This window comes from Macaca nemestrina, chromosome 8 (assembly GCF_043159975.1).
Source record: "Macaca nemestrina isolate mMacNem1 chromosome 8, mMacNem.hap1, whole genome shotgun sequence".
NCBI lineage: Eukaryota > Metazoa > Chordata > Mammalia > Primates > Cercopithecidae > Macaca > Macaca nemestrina.
The window spans coordinates 60,098,379-60,118,104 of NC_092132.1; the positions used below are offsets into that span (position 1 = coordinate 60,098,379).

Consider the following 19,726-nt stretch of genomic DNA (forward strand, 5'->3'; position numbering starts at 1 on the left):
GAGTTTGAGACCAGCCTGACCAACATGGAGAAACCCCATCTCTACTAAAAATACAAAATTAGCCGAGCATGGTGGCGCATGCCTGTAATCCCCAGCTACTCAGGAGGCTGAGGCAGGAGAATCGCTTGAAGCCAGGAGGCAGAGGTTGTGGTGAGCTGAGACTGTGCCACTGCACTCCAGCCTGGGCAAAAAGAGCAAAACTCTGTTCCAAAAAAAAAAAAAAAAAAAAAAAATTAAATTGGTAAAGGACCAGGTAATAAATGTTTCAGGCTTTGCAGGCTATGCGGTTTTTGTTGCAAGTACTCAGCATTACGGTTATAGCATGACAGCAGCCAGATAAGATGTAAACAAATGAGCATGGCTGTGCTGCAATTACTCTTTGTGGACACTGAAACATGAATTTAAAAGAATATGCATGTGTCACTATGTATCATTCTTATGTTGAGTTCCTCCCTATCTTAAGATGTAACTTCATTCTTAGCTCCCAGGCTATACAAAAATAAGTAGTGGGCTGGATCTGGCCTTTGGGCTGAAGTCTGCCTATTGCTGCTCTGAGACAATCAAATGAGAGCTTTAACATGAATATTTCCAGAATTCAGAATTATCTCCACTCATAAATAGCATATTTTGTGCATTTATCATAGTTCTTATCACTTTGTCAAGAATCATTGTTCCCTGTGCATTTACAATCCAGACGATTGTGCCCTGAGAGATAGAAATGTGTTATGTACTTCCTTTGAGCACCCACAGAGCCTAGGTGTCCAAACTATTTTGACTTAATAGAACTGTGTGGTGGAGAGAAGAGAGGGAGGTTGAATAAGTGAGACAAATTTATTATGGAGTATCATATATACAAGGCTGGCTCTGTTCCCTTAGAGGACTATGAGTTTTGTTATGGATGGTTTGTAATTTTATGTGGTGTTCTCATTTTCTTCTTCTCCTTAATTATCTTTGTTTACTTGTTGAATTGCTTCCAAGACAATTATATGAGGTTCAGGTCTGTATAAAGAACTCGGCATTGCCGAGTCTATCCCAGGAAAAGTAAGGTTTCTGAAAGATTATTTTTCTATTTATGATTTTATTGATCTTTAAGATTGTTAGAAAAACTAGAAATTTACTTTTTGCATATATTTTTAAAGATGGAAAATCTTTAAGCTATTTTCTTTATGTATGGTTCATTTGGAACATGGGTAAATATGGCTCTTAGAAAATTAACATGATCCTTTCTTTTGTTTTAGTAATACTTTATGCTTTCAGGTTTTATATTTCACTAACTCTGCACAATAATCCTGTGAAGTAGGTAAGACAGTGGAGTCAAGACTCTTTCAGGTAAAAGTGACTAAAAAATAAAATAAAACAAAGTAGTTTAAGCTCAAAGAAGGTAATATTTTAGTTCAGGTACTTGAGAAATAGAGGGATGGATCTTTCTTCCATCTATGGCTGAATCCAAGGACTCAAATGATCGCATTAGAGTCCTCTGCTCTGTTCAGTTCTGTCTTCTTGTGTGTGTTGCTCTCATTGTAGGAAGACTTCTTCCAAGTTGCTGGAGGAGATGGCCACTAGTAGCCTCCATTTTATATCATCCCAGCACAAAGACACAAATGCAAGAGACAGCATTTGCCACCAGCTCTAGCTGGAAAATCCTTAGAGGAGGACTGTAGCTATCAGCCCAGCCAGGACCACTTGATCAGAGAAGAATGGTTATCCAGAAAGGGATGCTAAGCAGATAATCAATGTTCTCTGAAGTGGGTATAACGACCATTTACATGCATATGGGAAAGGGAGGCACAGAGAAATGAAGTAACTTTTCCAAGGTCACACTGTTGGTTGGTGGGAAAGGAAAACCAAAAACCGAGGCCTCCTCACTTAGATCTCTGCTCTTGCCTGAATAACTATGTTATTTTGCCACTTCAAAATAAAAGTGAGACCTACCAGTTTCCATAAAACACTGTAATGTCGTTCTGTCACATCTATTTCTTTGCCTTCTGTATATACATCAATAGCTTCACATTCAAAGAACCAAATAATTATACCCAACTTATTCGCCTCAGTATTTGTGAATAACTCTGGCCTTATAAAAAGTCCAATGGTTTTGTATATGTTTTGCTCTTACACTTTATGGGCATTTTATACCAGCATTTTTAGGTGTTTTTAACAGGTGGATCTTCAGAAAGAACATAAAAGTTTGAATAAACATACATTGGCAAGCAATTATTCCTCTCTCCTTAGTATATTCTATTCCTCAATTTTTTTTGTGTGATGGGCATAAACATAATTAAATGATTTATCACAAAAATTGCTTATCTTTCTGTAAGTATTCAAGTGCCTGGTTTGTTGGAAGGAGGACTCGACCAAGTGCTAACCATTGTGGATTTGCGAATTACTAAAGTTACAAAAACTTCTAAAAAATTGTTTTAAAAAAGTGCTTAGTTTTACAAAACCGTCTGGCTTTGTCAATTACTAGTTAGTTGTATGGCTGCCAGCAAACGACTTACACTAAACTTTAGTAGTATCATCACTTGCCAAAGAGGAGTGGTTTTATCACCTTATTTTGAGCATAGTGTAGGCTGAAATCTTTTGTAAGCTACAACATGGCATGTAAATGTCAGTTTTACTGACAGAGCAGGAGCACCGCCATCTCGGACAAACACCGCCACTTTTAAGTTTCAGCTCCCTTTCTAGCCCCGTGCATTTCAAGGAAATCACGTCTTCTCTAACTACAAGCAGATACAAAGAGCAGTCAGTAAAACACAGATAAGACAGCTCAGGCACAGAGTGAAGTAGGGGGAAAGTCTCTTGGGTAACTACCAAACCCCAGTAAAACAGTAGGCCTTAATAAGCACATTCCTTTCTCTTCAGGTGCACTAAGATAGGGAAGCTAAAAGCAGACTTTTAGCTGCCAGTATGCCTGCAGCTGCAGAAAGATGTATGGGAACAGACACATAACTCTCCCTCCCAGATAAGCACAACAAAGAGACACAGAAGCAGTCCAAGCCTCTGATAAACTCTCCCACCCTGAATCCTTAAAAACTCTTAGTCTGTAAGAGAGTGTGGCTCTGACCTAACTCGGCCAGCCGCCACTCTCAGGTTTATTTAAAATAAAACTGTCCCTGTCGACTATAAAGCCACCCTTCGTGCTTCTCTCCTCTTTATTTCTTACATCTACATTTGTTTGAAATCCAGCTTTTCCTATGATCTCGACAAAATAAATAGAGGCACATGTGAAAAGTTAGCTTTAATAGGGTTATTCTCTTGGAAGAACTGAGTCAATTTTCTTAAAACAGAAAAACCTAGACGACATTATGGGTTGAATGTTTTAAGTTCCTTGGTACCCGCTTTACTTGTATATTTTATATTGTGCCTGGTTTCTTGTGCCTCTGCAGTGCTGCCAAAAATTTTCTTTTTGAAACAAGGAAGCTGCAATGAGAAAAGCATTTCTAACTGGCAGTGCATTACAAATCTTCCTTTCGGGGATTATAGCTCTAGATCTTTTCCAACCTCAAGATTCCCTCTAACGTCAGCAGAGCCCTGGAAACCACCCAGAAGTGCACAGCGCCTCCTCCTGGGAGCGTGGCACAGTCAGCCGGGAGTTCGCGGCGGAGAGCTGACCTCCAGTGCGGCGATCTTCACTGTGCAGTCACAGAAGCATCTCGGGAAGTTTCTGCACAAGTACCCACGCCAGGAAGGGGAGACTTGGCTGGCTCTATAATGTCCCAAGCTCGCTTGAGCTGAGGATAAGTCTGCAACACCGCGGAAGACAAGGGACGCTAATGAGACTGGACTTCCGAACCTCGCTTTATGGACGGGGTTTCGCTCTTTCAGTAAACCTTGCTCGGTCGAGTTGGCTCTATGGGCGGGACTACGCCAGGTGGGTGGGAACCCGCTCTATGGGCGGGACTTCCGCCTGTGGGCGGGGCTCCGTTCGGCGGGCGGAGCTACGGCTCGTGAGCGGAATCGTGACTGGTTCATTCTCCCCGGAACTTCCTAGACGCCGTACGTGCCAGATGGTGTCTGCTGGAGCTTAGGAAGCTGCACGCAAGTATTAAATTTCTGGTGAGAGTTTAATAAATTAAGTTTTCTGGAGGGCTGGCGTGAAGTTTGTAGGGGTCGGGGTTGGATTGGGCCGGTTTCTTACCGCTGTGACCTGGAGAGTCGGTTCCGTCGCGCTCTGCCTCAGGCAGCCGTACTGGGTAGCAGGCCAGAAACCCCGGTGCTTGTTGGGCTTTCATCTCCTGACAGGGTCCCAGTTTTGGGGCTGTATCTTTCATGATCAGTTTCCACGTGGTTGTCAGAGAATATCCCTCCACTCGCACACCCCCACTAATGTATTACTTTCTCCACGAACCTTGCTCAGGTCTACAGCTCTAGTAAACCTCTCCTCCACTTGTGTGCTGTCTGTGCATGGTCCTTGTGTATATGATAGGTAGTGTCATGTGTAATCTAATACCTATCATGTCTGTGTATGTTCCGTATATGTCCTGTCATTATGTATGTTCTATATATATTTTTTGTGTATGAAATATAAGTTCTCTACCACACCTGGCATATAGCAGTTGATTAATATATACTAGATGAATGATTGGATTTTGGTTACTATTGTAATGATTTTTTAAAATTTTTATTTATTTATTTATTTTTGAGACTGAGTCTCACTCTGTCGCCCAGGCTGGTGTGCAGTGGCGCGATCTCGGCTCACTGAAACCTCCGCCTCCTCGTGCCTCAGCCTCCCGAGTAGCTGGGATTACAGGCGCGCGTCACCACGCAGGGCTAGTTTTTATTTTTTTAGTGGAAACGGGGTTTCATCATGTTGGCCAGGTTGGTCTCGAACTCCTGACCTCAAGTGATCCGCCCGCCTCGGCCTCCCAAAGTGCTGGGATTACAGGCATGAGCCACCGCGCCCGGCCTGAAATGATTTTAGATTACTTCATTTGACGGATTTTATTATGTGTATTTTATTTTTTGCATCTTCTGTAATAACCATGTATTTTCTATGGCATTCTTTTTTAAGTAGGAGGAATACTGTTGGGGTTCAAAAGCATTGCTGTTTTAGTTAAGTAGTTCCTTAATTACTTACAATGTAGTAAGGCTACATTGAAGGAAGGTGCAAGGCTACGAGTGAGCAAAGGAAAAAAAGGAAGAATGTTCAAGATGTCTGTGCAAGAGAACAGTTAGACCAGGCTGGCTACAGCAGGGTTTATAGAGACGTAGCAGCAGATTTAGGGTAGATTCAGCGTGCCAGTAATGTGCCAAGCCAAGGCACGTTGCCCCTTATACATTGGGAGAGCTGTTGAAGGTTTTTAACATTGGGAAGGTCGATCGCATAGCTTGGTGCCAGATAGCCACTGTGCAGATGGCTTAAGCCAGGGGTTGGCAGACTTTCTGTAAAAGGTCAGACACTAAATATTTTGGACTTTGTGGGTCATAGTTATAGCAGGAAAGCATCCATAGCAGCACGACTGAATGGATATAACTGTATTCCAATTAAACTTTATTTTTTATTAATTTTTTTGAGACAGAGTCTTGCTCTGTCACTCAGGCTGGAGTGCAGTGGTGCAATCTTGGCTCACTGCAACCTCCACCTTCCGGATTCAAGCGATTCTCCTTCCTCTTCCTAAGTAGCTGGGATCACAGGCACGTGCCACCACACCCAGCTAATTTTTCTATTTTTAGTAGAGACAAGGTTTCGCCATGGCGAGGCTGGTCTCTGCCTTCGCCTCCCAAAGTGCTGGGATTACAGGTGTGAGCCACCGTGCCTGCACTTGGCCTCCAATTAAACTTTACTTACAAAGACAGGTGCTTGGCCTGATTTGGTCCATGGGCATAGTTTGACAAACAGTGGTTTGAACAAATGGACCTACGGACTTCAACAGTAACCCAGTCCTGAGCTAAGCAATACTATACCATGTTTTTGTATAGCTTTTATATTTATACATGAAGTGCAATACCACATAACGTTAGCTCTGATCTAGTCTGCCTGGCTGTAAGTCCTGGCATCTCCTGGTTATTGACATTGTGACATTGGGCAGATTAACTTCTCTTTGCATCAGTGTTTTAATTTTAATCTTTAAAATGGGGATAATAGTACTTCTTAAAAAGGGTTGTTGTAAGGAGTAAATGAGTTAAAGCACATTAGTGTGCTTGTACATATAATAAAAGCTCAATACATGTTAACCTAATATTTTAAAAATTATTCCTCATATACATAATTAAAGGCAGATCTGAGAGATGTTTTAAGGTAGAATCTACTGGCTTAATACATCTCTAGCTACGGAGGAAAGACAGTATCCAACATTTCAAGGCAAGGGCCATTCACATAGAGGAAATATGGAAGTCATAAAAGTAATTTAAGGGAGAGAGGGAGGTAGGAAGTGGAGGATTAAGGACTGATTTTGATGGGATGCACAGGTGAGAAAGTGGGGAGAGTAAAGAGGAATAAAAAAGAAGTCAAGAAGGAGGCAGAATCAGTCTCTAAAGTATGATAGGAACCAGAATAGCACAGTAGTATATGGACTAACAGAAGGATGGGTACTGCTGAGAATAACAGTTATTGTTTTGATGATATTAATGAATTCAACCAGCAGATATTAATTGGATGCCTCCTATGGGCCCAGTACTGGGGATACAGGAAAGAATTAGATACATACTCTGTACTCAAAGAGCAGAAAATCTAGGAGTGAGAGACATGGAAATAATACATGCACCAACTTTAAAAATACGAGTAAGATGGAATTTCTTAGATTTAATTGGTACCTTTAAAAGCTATTCACAATAGCAAAGACTTGGAATCAACCCAAATGTCCATCAGTGACAGATTGGATTAAGAAAATGTGGCACATATACACCATGGAATACTATGCAGCCATCAAAAAGGATGAGTTTGTGTCCTCTGTAGGGACATGGATGCAGCTGGAAACCATCATTCTTAGCAAACTATCACAAGAACAGAAAACCAAACACCGCATGTTCTCACTCATAGGTGGGAACTGAACAATGAGATCACTCGGACTCAGGAAGGGGAACATCACACACCGGGGCCTATCATGGGGAGGGGGGAGGGGGGGGGGGGGGGGAGGGATTGCATTGGGAGTTATACCTGATGTAAATGACGAGTTGATGGGTGCAGCACACCAACAAGGCACAAGTATACATATGTAACAAACCTGCACGTTATGCACATGTACCCTACAACTTAAAGTATAATAATAATAATTAAAAAAATAAATAAATAAAATAGAAAAAAAAAAAAAAAAGCTTAAAATTGACTTACGGTTCATAAATGTGGGCAATTTAATTGAATTTGTTTTCTTTTCTAGACAATGGGCAAGAACAAATTAAGAGGGCCGAAGTCCAGGAATGTATTTCACATAGCCAGCCAAAAAAACTTTAAGGCTAAAAACAAAGCAAAACCAGTTACCACTAATCTTAAGAAGGTGAGTATTAGTTAAGCACTCTGACTTTATTGTTTACAAGCAAAGTGTCATTGTAAGCTACTGAACAACTGTATGCTATTACTTTTTAAAAAGGTTCTTAGTTTTTCCTAGAAAGGTAAGGATGGTTTCATGCATTTGTCTAAAAAAAAAAAAAGAAGAAGAAGAAAAATAACCTCCTTTCTTGAAAACAAATGTTGAAAAGAAAAAAACATTTTAACTACAAATGTGTGAAGCTTCAATGTAATAGTTTTACTGAAGCATAGGACTCATTTAAAAACCACAGTATGGGAAACAGTTCTTATCTCTGAACTCAAATATAAGAATGTATTAATAGAGGCAAGACATGGGATGTCAGTGAGCACCCATTCTTTTTCTACTAATTATCTCTTTGAAGACATCTGCAATTCAAACAAAAACCTGTAAAATGAAGATAAAAAATATTTATTGAAATGTACAATTTGAAAGGAGTTTCTTTCTTTTCTTTGTTTATATTTCAAAATACCTGAGAAATTTCTTCATCAAGATTAACTATATTCTTTAAGAAACATTTTTAAAAAAATGTTTTCAAGTTTCAGTAGTAGGTGGGGTCAGCTCTCCAGGACTCAGTTTAATTGTAATAGTCCATAGAAATCTAACATTTCATCTTTCAACTTGCATGAGCTAGCTGAGTTAAGCTTTTTGGTTGAATAGTTTTATGATTTTATAAATGCTAAGAATGAAATTAAGCAGATGGGGGTTTTGGGGATAACAGTTTACATAGGATGGTCTTCATAGTTGACACATTGAAACCAAGACTAGAATGATGAAGAGCTAGGAAGTGTTGGGAGTGGTGGGTTTGAGGCAGAGAAATAGCAAGTGCAGAGGCCCTAAGCTAGGGAAAAGCTTGGTGTATTTGACGAAGATTATTTTATTTGGACAGGAGGTACTAGAACTTTTATATATGCCACCAGGTAGGATCTAAGAGAGAGATCTATGGGTACGTAGCATAAGGTGCAAAGGAGGTAAGGGTTTTGAAGGAGAAACTGTTTGGCAGCAGCAGTGAAGAACAAGAGCACCAACCCTACCTCTCTTACACTTAGAAGAAGAGGACTCCAAGGGAAGCTGTCGTCAGGGGTCCTCCATTAAGACAAGAGGTCAAGGAAGGATTCAGAGATGTACTATTATGTTAGAAGGGACTAAAAGTATTTGATCCAGGTTTCTTGAATAGATGAGGGATAACAGCACTGTAGCCTAGAAAGATTTTGGTCACTCTAAGGATACAGGAAAAAACAAACTCAGTTTCTCTTATTCTCACTCTCATACAGTCACTCAACACTTCCAATACTGTGTTTATGGGGCGATTTCCCCCACACCTAATAATTCTGCAGATGAATCTTCAGCAGGCAGCAGCTAGGTGTCTTTTAATTCAAATCTGACACTGCTGACCTGGAGATAGCATCAGATTCCACAGGTTGAGTCCTAAGCCTCTCTCCAACTTCCAGTGACAATCGCAAGCCCCAGATGTTTTACCTGTGCTTCTCACCAACCAGCTATAAATAAGGGTTCCCATGACCACCTCCTTGGGTTTGATTGATTTGCTAGAGCAGCTCACAGAACCCAGGAAAATACTTTTACCAGTTTATTATAAAAAGTACTACAGAGGAGACAGATGTGTAGCCAGATGGAAGAGGTACAGAGGGCAAGGTACATGGGAAGGTGCATGGAGCTTCCCTGCTCTCTCTGGGTATGCCACTCTCTAGGAGCCCGCGTGTTCAACTATCCAGAAGCTCTTTGAACCCAGGTCTTTTGTAGATTTACGGAGGCTTCATTATGTAGGCATAATTCATTAACTCATTGGCCATTAGTGATGGGCTTAACGTTTATCCCCACTCCTCTCCCTGGAGCACAAAGTCCTAATCTTCTAACCCTGTGTTTTTTATCTGACCAGCCCTCTTCCTGAAGCTATCTAGAGACTCCCAGCTACCAGCCATCTCATTAGCATTCAAAAGACACTCTTATCCCTCTTGATACAATGATTTAAAAAGCCGTATGACAGGAAATGAGGACAAAGACCAAATATGTATATCTTATTATGAATCACAATATCACAGTCACATATTTTGGCCTTCTGTATCAGTAAGTGTGAGGCATATCCACATAAATTCCATTTTTTAAAAACCAAAACCTTTTGTCTAAAATTTCCCAATAAGACTGTAAGAATTTTTGAGTGAATTATCCCTAATTTGTTGGTAAGAGTTTTTAGATTTTAGATTTAACAGGTTAAGGTTGAATATATCTTATCTTTAGTGGTTATGAGATCATAGATTAATGCTTTTTTTCTTTTTTAAAAGATAAATATTATGAATGATGAAAAAGTTAACAGAGTAAATAAAGCTTTTGTAAATGTACAAAAGGAACTTGCACATTTCTCAAAAGGCCCTTCAGTTGAACCTCTGCAGAAAGAATTGGTAAGCAGAAATCATTTGCTTTTTTTTTAATGGCTAACAAATTGAGGCTAATAAATTAAACTCCAAGTTTTCAAAGCCTGTAAGTTGAGTGTAACTTTTAGTACTTGGCTCTCTAGTACTAGGCTCTATAGTGTTAATAGCATATTCAGACTCTAAAACATTGTCTGAATATGCAGATTTATTGTTCTACTTCCAAAGATATGACTAGAAAAATTGAATAACAGATTATATAAGTCATCAGTCTGCTATTGTTGTCTACATTTTTAAATATAATACTTTCTCCTTTCAGATTCCTCAGCAGCGTCACGAAAGCAAACCAGTTAATGTTGATGAAGCTACAAAATTAATGGCTCTGTTGTAATATAGTGGTGATGCATCAAATTCTCCACAAAGACCAATAAATTAAATGTTTTATACAATTTTATTTTTAAAAATCTTGTTAATGTACAGGCATTGGCACATTTTAAAAACAAACTACATAAACAGATCTTTCCTATAACCTAGGAAAGTGGAATGTCAGAAGTCAACGAAATGTGATAAACTTAAAGTGCTAAAACAGAAGGCACTTCACAAAATCTGTTCACTGAAACAGTTATATATCCTCGTTTACATCCTTCACTTTACAAGTGGCAGTGAATGTCTGTTTGTATAGAAGGACATACAGAAATACAGGCAGTTTTGTGGCAGTAAAAATATAAGACAAACAAGTAATGAGCCCTTGGCCAACTTGTTTTTGATGACCTGTAGTGTCCTTTAACTTTCCTCTTATAAGAAGAAAAAACAGAAGGATTCACAATTAGAAGAAAAGTTGAAATCCAGAATATAGTTACTTTTGGGAGTGGGGAGGTTTGTGGATATTAAATCACTTATCCCCTAAAGCAATCAGAGCCCCTTGTTTTTATGGTTGAAGTTTTGTGAAGTAAAGAAAGTATTAGGGAAGAACACTTCAGAATCAGTGAACTAAAAAAGGTGTTACATTCATTATTTTAAATACTTAGGTTATTAAGAAGTCTAAAATGTTACACAGTTAGAGGTAGATAACAGTCCCAAGTTTCCATGGAATCTAATAATTTAGTATCTGGACATCAAACAGATCACAAACTCCTTCATTATCATCTAAATTAAAGTTGTAGTCATCTGCCGGGGTAGGAGAAAGCCTTAAGAGAGGAAACACTGCAAACAAAAAACAAATTCATTGTTAAAGATGGTTTCTACATATGGTTAATGATCTTTAACAAAATACTCTCAAATACATCATTCCAAATTAAAGACTTGTGTAATGTGTATTTTAAAAGATTCTCATTTAGTAACAGTTTATACATTGATATTAGATTGAGAAATATAATTTTTTTTGGTTTTTTTTTTAGATGGAGTCTTGCTCTGTTGCCCAGGTGGGAGTGCAGTGACGCAATCTTGGCTCATTGCAAACTCTGCCTCCCGGGTTCACGCCATTCTCCTGCCTCAGCCTCCTGAGTAGCTGGGACCACAGGCACCCGCCAACACGCCCGGCTAAGTTTTTGTATTTTTAGTAGAGATGGGGTTTCACCATGTTAGCCAGGATGGTCTTGATCTCCTGACCTCGTGATTTGCCCGCCTTGGCCTCCCAAAGTGCTGGGATTACAGGCGTGAGCCACCGTGCCTGGCCTAGAAGTTAAATTTTTTATTGGTTGCACTTACCACTAAGATAATATGACTAAAAGGCACTAATGAGGCCAGGTGCAGTGGCTTATGCCTATAATCCCAACACTTTGGGAGCCTGAGGCAGGTGGATCACTTGAGGCCAGGAGTTCGAGATCAGCCTGGCCAACAAACATGGTGAAACCCCTTCTATACTAAAAATATAAAAAGTAGCCAGATGTGGTGGCAGGCGCCTGTCATCCCAGCTACTCAGGAGGCTGAAACAGGAGAATCACTTGAACCCAGGAGGTGGAGGTTGCAGTGAGCTGAGATCGTGCCACTGCAGTCCAGCCTGGGTGACTGAGGGAGACTCCGTCTAAAACAAAAAACACACAACAAAACACTAATAAAAGTGCTTTGTTTGCCACTTTGCAAACAGAAGAATGAACTGGGCTTACAAAGTCTGCTGATGTTCTCTGCTTCTACATATATGTTTAGTACATCTCTAGTTACCATAACATTTGCTAACTTAACTGCTACCACTTCGTAGGTTTCTACTATATTGTTAGGAACCAGATCCAAGAACTTACAGGAGAGAAATTATTAAAGTAATTAGCATATTGTAGCTAACTGATATTTAATAATTTTTCAGGTTAGATGACAACATGGTTAATGTTAATACTAATTCAGTGACTTCATATTGGCAGCTTGAAATTGGTCAGGGTAGGGGTATTTACAAAAGCAGGTGTTCAGATCATTTGCTGATTTAGACAAGTTATTTTACTCTTCTTGGGCCAAATCCTTCAGGAGTGGAAAGGGCTAACAGTTTATTTTCAATGAAGGTGAGAAGTATCCCCATATGGATTCCTTTCCCTCAAAATGCAAGTAAAGAAAAATGAATTCTGAAGGATGCCTATTACTTACTGCAAGTATTAAGGGAGAACTTTCATGAATCTTCATAGAAAAGCAGTTAGCAAATATATGTTCATTTCTTTTAAATCATGTTTCACTTATAAATTCCACAAAAGCATTACTTTATGAGTTAGTAAAATTTTTAACCTACTTACCATCAGAAGACATTAACTCATCAATGATATCTCCACTAATAGATCCTGCTGGAAACAGTATCAAAGTTTTGTTACATTTCTGTTAACAGTAAAAGATACTTATATTTAAACAAAAGTAGTCACAGCAGCAGCTTGACTGACATGCACATTTATTTAAAGTACTAGTACTTTGTGGACAAGTTGTTTTCATGAGCACCTACTCTGTGCCTGGCATTACTTTTAAACTCCCAAACTCAAGACGAAGACCAAAAGACTCATTATCTGCCAGGCGTGGGGGCTCATGCTTATAATTCTAGTACTTTGGGAGGCTGAGTGAGGCGGATGGATCGCTTGAGCTCAGGAGTTCCAGACCAGCCTGGGCAACATGGCGAAACCTGTCTTTACAAAAAATATTTAAAAATTAGCCAAGCGTTGGTAGCACGTGCCTATAGTCCCAACTACTTGGAGGACTGTGGTGGGAAGATCACTTGAGCCCAGGAGGTTGAGGCTGCAGTGAGCTGAGATCGTGCCACTGCACTCCAGCCTGGCTGAGAAAGTGAAACCCTGTCAAAAAACAAACCAACAAAGAAAAAACTCCGTTCTACCAAAACTGACTCAGTTTTACAGTCAGTAGTTTTAATTCTCCCAATTATTCAACCTTAAAACTTCAACATCACTTTCCATTCCTCCTGTTAAAAAGTTATCTCCAGATCTCACCCATCAAATGTTATTTTGTCTACAGTGTTTGTCAAATCTGTTCGTTATTTCTCTTCCTGATCTCACTGTAATCACTATTTTAGCCTTTTTATTTATTTATTTATTTTGAGACAGGGTCTCGCTTTGTCAGTCAGGCTGGAATACATTAAGTGCTATCATGGTTCACTGCAGCCTTGACCTCCCAGGCTTGTAATCCTCGCACCTTGGCCTCCCTCCCCAGTAGCTGGACCACAGGCACACGTCACGATGCCTAGCTAATTAATTTTTTTTTTTTTAGAGAGATAGGGTCTCACTGTATTGCTCAGGTTGGTCTCAAATTCTGGGGCTCAAGCAATGTACCTGCCTCAACCTCCCAAAGTGTTGGGATTACAGGCATGAGCCCCACCACACTTAGCCCTTGTTTTAGCCCTAATGTTCTCAGCTATATAACTGCAAACATCTACAGTTTCCATCGCCTCTGAATTCTGCTTCCCAGGGCCAAAAGCATCTTTCCTAATCATATTCTGTGAGTACCATTAGAGGTAATTATGCTATTTCCTTGGTCACACATCTTCACTGGTTTATTGGGTAAATGTCCTAACTACTCTGAAATTCAAAGCCTGCTCTAATTTGGCCCAAAATTACTTTCCTTAGTTAGGATTTCCAAATATGAAACCATAAAAACGGAATACTCACTTTTTAAAAATACTTTGTTGAAGCCAATGTGTTAATTGTGCCTAAGCTAACCCACGTAAAACCCATGTAAAGCTTGCCAGCTCTATATCCGAGATTGTACGCTTTTTAAGGACTACAATTTCTTTTTTTTTTTTTTTTAAGACGGAGTCTTACTCTGTCACCCAGACTGGAGTACAGTGGCACGATCTTGGCTCACTGCAACCTCCAACTCCTGGGTTAAAGCAATTCTGCCTCAGCTTTCCAAGTAGCTGGGACTACAGGTGTGCACCACCATGCCCAGCTAATTTTTGTATTTTTTAGTAGAGACAGGGCTTCACTGTATGTTGGGCAGGCTGGTCTCGAACCCCTGACCTCAGGTAATCTGCCTGCCTTGGCTTCCTTAAGTGCTGGGATTATAGGTGTGAGCCACTGCGCCCAGCCAGGACTACATTTTCTATTGTGCATCCTAATGGCCTGTTGTATAGACATATTTATAGGGGAAGGAAAGGAATAGATGTGGGCAAAAAGAAGCTAAAAAACATTCCATGTCCAGTTAGATCTTGTTAGTGTCACTTTTAACCTGTGAACTCCCATTTTAGCAATGAGACACATCCTAGAGGTAAAATAAACAATTTGGATTATATACAGTATAGTTGTAAATTATCTGCAAGATGATATCTATATTGGCACAATTCATTCATTCATTCCCTAGTCACTGAGAAACTGCCTACCATGCTCCCTTTATTTGGAATCAGTAAGGTACTGCCAAATTAAGAGTTGCACTCTCTACTCCTGATACCCAGTGTGAATTGTTTTAGCTTTTTACAATTTCATAGATGAAACAACTGAGGAAAGTAAGATTTCCTACATAACTGGAATTGAGACCATTTATCAATTCTATAAAACTAAGCTTCCCAAATAAAAAGTATAACAAAGAATATGGAGAAACAAGAGGCATAAGTCACTATGGTTTATACTAGTTTGATTTTTCTTAAAGGTAGTTGGAACATATTTCACTAATGTATCCTAGACTTAGTAAGAGATAAAAGAACCTTACCAAGTAAACTTCAGGTAAAAGCTGACATCTATATATGCCACAAATGGAAAATTCCACACCCGACCTTGTGATAGGTTGCAGTCAAGCCACAGTCAATACTTTGTTTCACCCAAAAAGTAAAACTATTGTATAAAATTATCTTCAGGCTATGTGAATAAGGTGTGTATGAAACAAATGAATACTGTGTTTAGACTTGGGTCCTATCCCCAAGATATCTTATTATGTATATGCAAATATTCCAAAATGTTGAAAGTGCTTGGGACATTTCTGGTCGCAAGCACTTTGGATAAGAGATACCCAACCTGTTTTTATATTTCTTCCTCTCTAACTTACAAAAGAAAGGCTCTGAACCCACCTGAAGATATTTCTGTAGCTGATGTCTGCTGCAGAGTCTGGCTTCTTTCAGAGACATGTTGCTCAGGCAGATTTTCAGTTGCCATGCTGGATTTCTGTGGAGTCACTGGAGTCAAGGACTGCGAGGAAGGCTGTGTGAGGTCATCAGGTGGGGGAACAGGAAAAACCACGGGCTTAGATGAACTCGACTCTTTATTTATAAGCAGCACATGGATAGGTCCTGAATGACTCTTTAGATTGATCTGGTATTTCTTTTGTCCATTCTGACCCTTTGAAATTATTGGGTATAAATAAATGTATAATTATTAACATTTCTAGCTAACTTAAGACAGTAAAATAAGACAGGTAAAGCTATTAGGGACTTACTAAATTCACATAACACAATAAAGTCATTAAGTCAAAACGCAAAACACAAAAGTAGAGACCTAGAGTAGAATGTAATTTTGAGGGCTCTAAACCACTAGTTTCTGAAAAGTAAGCTTTTCATAAATACTGATCATCAAAAACTCTGTTGTAGAATTCTGGCAACCGTCCATTGTTACCATGTGTGACTACATAACATGTCAGGGCCCAGCAGTGCTCCAGGTATTCTCCATATACAGGAAATTTATCCCTTGGAGTTGGCCACCACAGATGTGATCATTTCAACATGCTTCACAGATCAAACTCTTTTTTTTCCTATCTGCAAGCAAAAGGACAACTAATTTCTCCTACAAAGAAATAAATATAACAGGCTTCCAGCTGAAAAAAGTAATCTGTATCCTGAGGCTTCAGACTCCAGTAATACAAATGCCTAAATGTAAACTTTTTGAATAAGGGGGTGGGGGAAGGAGGTAGATAATATAGTAATCTTTTTCTACTCCTTTTGGTTATTGCTTTCAAATTAGTTTGTTTTTAAAAATCTGAATCTGAAAACAAAAATCATGAAATTCATTTATAGAGTCAGTAAATGTCTTTGACTTAATAAGCCAGACAATGTTCTGTAAAAGACCTAATTGAAAGGAATTGATTGTTGATACTTACATTGAACTTTTTCCTCAGTGGCAATTTTTATATCAGTTGTAGATGTGGTGGTGGTGTTTTGAGACAGAGTTTCGCTCTTGTTGCCCAGGCTGGAGTGCAATGGTACAATTTTGGCTCACTGCAACCGCTGCCTCCCAGGTTGAAGCAATTCTCCTGCCTCAGCCTCCCAAGTAGCTGAGATTACAGGCGTGCACCACCACGCCCGGCTAATTTTGTATTTTTAGTAGAGATGGGGTGTCACCATGTTGGTCAGGCTGGTCTTAAACTCCTGACGTCAAGCGATCTACCTGCCTCGGCGTCCCAAAGTGCTGGGATTACAGGGATGAGCCACTGCGCCCAGCCCAATGTGGTCATTTTAACTGATTTTTATAGATTATTGGCCATATCATTAGTCATTTCTTGACATCCTCTAACTTAAAAAATTCAAATTTAAAATAATAATCAAAATGTTAACTCATTTGGTTACTTGGGGATAGATATCTTAGGGATAGGACCCAAGTCTAAACACAAAATTCATTTGTTTCATACACACCTTATTCACATAGCCTGAAGATAATTTTATACAATAGTTTTACTTTTTGTATGAAACAAAAATCACTTGTTAAAGCATTTTGATTACTTTTTAAAAACTGACTTTATTTGAGCTAAATGATACCAATAAATGACTAAGGATATAGTCAATAATCTTTAAAATCATTTATGATTGATTTAGTTCTGTAATTTTACCAAGGTATTAAAGATATACAAATTCAGGTATCAATACTTGCAGATAAAAACTTGAGTAACTCAAAAGTGTTTACACAATTAGCTCACATTCAGCTAAAGAAAATATATTTATCCTTCTTGAGACAGTAGATCCATTTTTTCCCACTTATATAAAAGTTATCCTACATACCATTTCTGGAATGGGTACCTCCAGTTGTGTACCAGAAGGTGCCTGAATGGCCAAAAGTGTATCACCTGATCAAAAAAATAAATATAAAAAGTTACATAAAATACTGTTGATCATGGAATACAATGGCAAGAATGTGGACTCTGGAATCAGAATGTTTGGTTCATCCCAAACTAGGTGACCTTGAGCTTTGTTTTTCAATTCTATAAAATGGGGGACACACAACCTCCTGCGTAGATGTATTTTGAGCATTAAATGAGATAATAGGTGTATAAGTATTATACATGGGTTAGGTATATGATTCTCATTAACAAATTCAGCTCAAGTTGATTTTGCTGTCACTAAGACTCCTGTAAAGTCTGAGATTCTTAAAACCATTTAGCCTCAATTAAATAACACTGTTCATTGGATTGAGGATACTGGATATTAGGTATGAGACAGTGAAATGTTGAGCTTAAATGAATTTATTATTTTTGAAGCCAAATTCTAAAACAAATCTCTGTTGAGTTGCAGATTAACAGAACTCTCAGCAAACTTCCTTTAAAAACTCAGGAAATACAGTGGTAAAATAGAACAATAGGCCCATATGTATTTCCAATGTAGTCTTACATATCAGATTCTGCTTGATGAGGTACTTGGCTTTTTTAAATAGGTGGATAATAACACAAATTTAAATATGCATAATTTCATTTTACTTGTGCTGTAATTTTGGGAACACACACCCCCATTTTAGTTATATTAATAACTATAATTACTAAAATGATATTGTTATTTTTAAGGAGAAAACACAGGGGCAGCAAATTGCATAGGAATAGGTTTCCTGGTTATAAGATAGATTCACCTAATTCTTTCCTCATAGTTTCTTTGGGTTTCATTTGTGACCAGCATACTTACTGCATATAGTTTCATAAACAGTGCTGATGAGAACCATGTTCTAGTTCAAGTCTGGTCACTAACTCTGTGACTGTGTGACAATGACAGTTGCTTAATCCCACTCTGATTTAGCTTGCCCTCTGCCCCTGCCTCCTTCCCCTTCCACATACAGTTGATCCCTACCAGTGGAGCTAATGAAGTGAATGCTGTGAAAAGCAGCTATTCTCATGAAAACAGAAACAAAAGCAGCCTATCAATACACAGCACGGTACAGTGAGACACAATGTCCACAACTTCTGAAAATAATGACAGGATGAAGACACAGGGAATTCTGAATCACTCCACTAAATAGGTTAAGGAGAGGAAGAATGCAAGGAAAAGTCTAATGGTACTTACCATTAAAGCAATTACAGATGTCTTCATGAGTTACATAGGAAAATGTACTGTCGTAGGAGTTAAGGAACAACATTTATATCAAGCCCTAGGCATTTAAATTAAGGTAATACATCTGAAGGTCAAAATAACTAAATGACCATATGCACAGAGGGACTGCCACACATGGACAGATGAAAAAAGAAATCTAGTCTAGCAAGGTAAAGACAATCACAATCAAAGGAGTTCCTATCCTTTGCTCTTAGAAGAAGCCATTCTGATTGTGACATTTGAGGACCCTTAGGAGAGAGATGGAAAGCAGTGCACATTCTTCATGGAGGCAGGGCTTCTGGGGGAAGGGAATGATGGGGAAAAGGAGGTCATCAGCAACCATATCAGCTTCCACATCAGGAATTTTCTGTGATTGTTGATTTTTGTTCTTGTATTAAATGGTCAGGTACAGCCACAAGAGGACACAGAGGAAAGGAAAGGCTCAGAAAAGCAAAGTATTATACCCAGGTCCTAGTGATGGGAGGCAAGACAGGCTACTCAGGGCCACGTGGTTAAGACACCAGGGTGGTTAGGAGGCAGAAGACAGGAGCGGGAGGAAAGCATTAGCCCAGAGCTTTTATTGGGGTTTCCTTGGGAAAAGAAATGCAGGGTGGCCAGTCATGGTGGCTCACACCACCCAGCACTTTGGCAGGCTGAGGCGGGTGGATCACTCAAGGTCAGGAGTTCAAGACCAGTCTGCCCCTGTGCACAGAGGGACTGCCACACATCGACAGATGAAAAAAGAAGTCGAGTCTATAAATGGTGAAACCCGTCTCTACTAAAATACGAAACTTAGCAGGGCATGGTGGCAAGCGCCTGTAATCACAGCTACTCCAGAGGCTGAGGCAGGAGAGCTGCTTAAACCCAGGGGGTGGAGGTTGCAGTGAGCCGAGATCGCGTCACTGCACTGCAGCCTGGGCGACAGAGCAAGCCTCTATTTCAGGAAAAAAAAAAAAAGTGCGGGGCGGGGAGGACATTTCGATTAGCTAGTTTGGATAATTTTGTTTTGAGATGGAGTTTGCTCTGTTGCCCAAGCTGAACTGCAGTAGTATGATCTTGGCTCACTGCAGCCTCTGCCTCCTGGGTTCAAGCAGTTCTCCTATGGCCTCCCTGGTAGTTGGGATTACAGGTGCACGTGGCCATGCCCAGCTAATTTTTGTACTTTTAGTAGGGACTGGGTTTCACCCTGTTGG

General features: G+C 39.5%; 2 protein-coding genes across 4 annotated transcripts in view; one reads left to right on the top strand and one right to left on the bottom strand.

The window, feature by feature from the left end:
- The first annotated feature begins 3,831 nt into the window (after positions 1-3,831).
- RBIS (ribosomal biogenesis factor) lies at positions 3,832-10,301 on the top strand. Its single transcript, XM_011733514.3, has 4 exons — positions 3,832-4,053; positions 7,314-7,430; positions 9,761-9,877; positions 10,167-10,301. Exons 2-4 carry the CDS (start codon positions 7,317-7,319, stop codon positions 10,236-10,238), a joined length of 303 nt encoding a protein of 100 aa, XP_011731816.1. The 5' UTR covers positions 3,832-4,053; positions 7,314-7,316; the 3' UTR covers positions 10,239-10,301.
- LOC105477135 (E2F transcription factor 5) overlaps positions 10,280-19,726 on the bottom strand; it is a 45,335-nt gene continuing 35,888 nt past the window's right edge. For 2 of the 3 annotated variants that reach the window (XM_071068033.1, XM_071068035.1), the window contains exons 4-8: positions 18,507-18,548; positions 17,241-17,305; positions 15,324-15,591; positions 12,562-12,609; positions 10,280-11,050 (exon numbers count right to left, since the gene is read on the bottom strand). In XM_071068033.1, coding sequence (XP_070924134.1) covers positions 10,941-11,050; positions 12,562-12,609; positions 15,324-15,591; positions 17,241-17,305; positions 18,507-18,548 — 533 coding nt within the window. In that variant the 3' untranslated portion in view covers positions 10,280-10,940. The remainder of the gene's footprint in view (positions 11,051-12,561; positions 12,610-15,323; positions 15,592-17,240; positions 17,306-18,506; positions 18,549-19,726) is intronic. The other variant, XM_071068034.1, reaches the window with a different exon arrangement.

Bases quoted from the DNA above. Each gene is read 5' to 3' on its own strand.
- RBIS (XM_011733514.3), top strand. From the start codon at position 7,317: ATGGGCAAGAACAAATTAAGAGGGCCGAAGTCCAGGAATGTATTTCAC. The intron at 7,431-9,760 runs GTGAGTATTAGT...CTTTTTTAAAAG, and splicing joins TTACCACTAATCTTAAGAAG to ATAAATATTATGAATGATGA. The intron at 9,878-10,166 runs GTAAGCAGAAAT...TTCTCCTTTCAG, and splicing joins AACCTCTGCAGAAAGAATTG to ATTCCTCAGCAGCGTCACGA.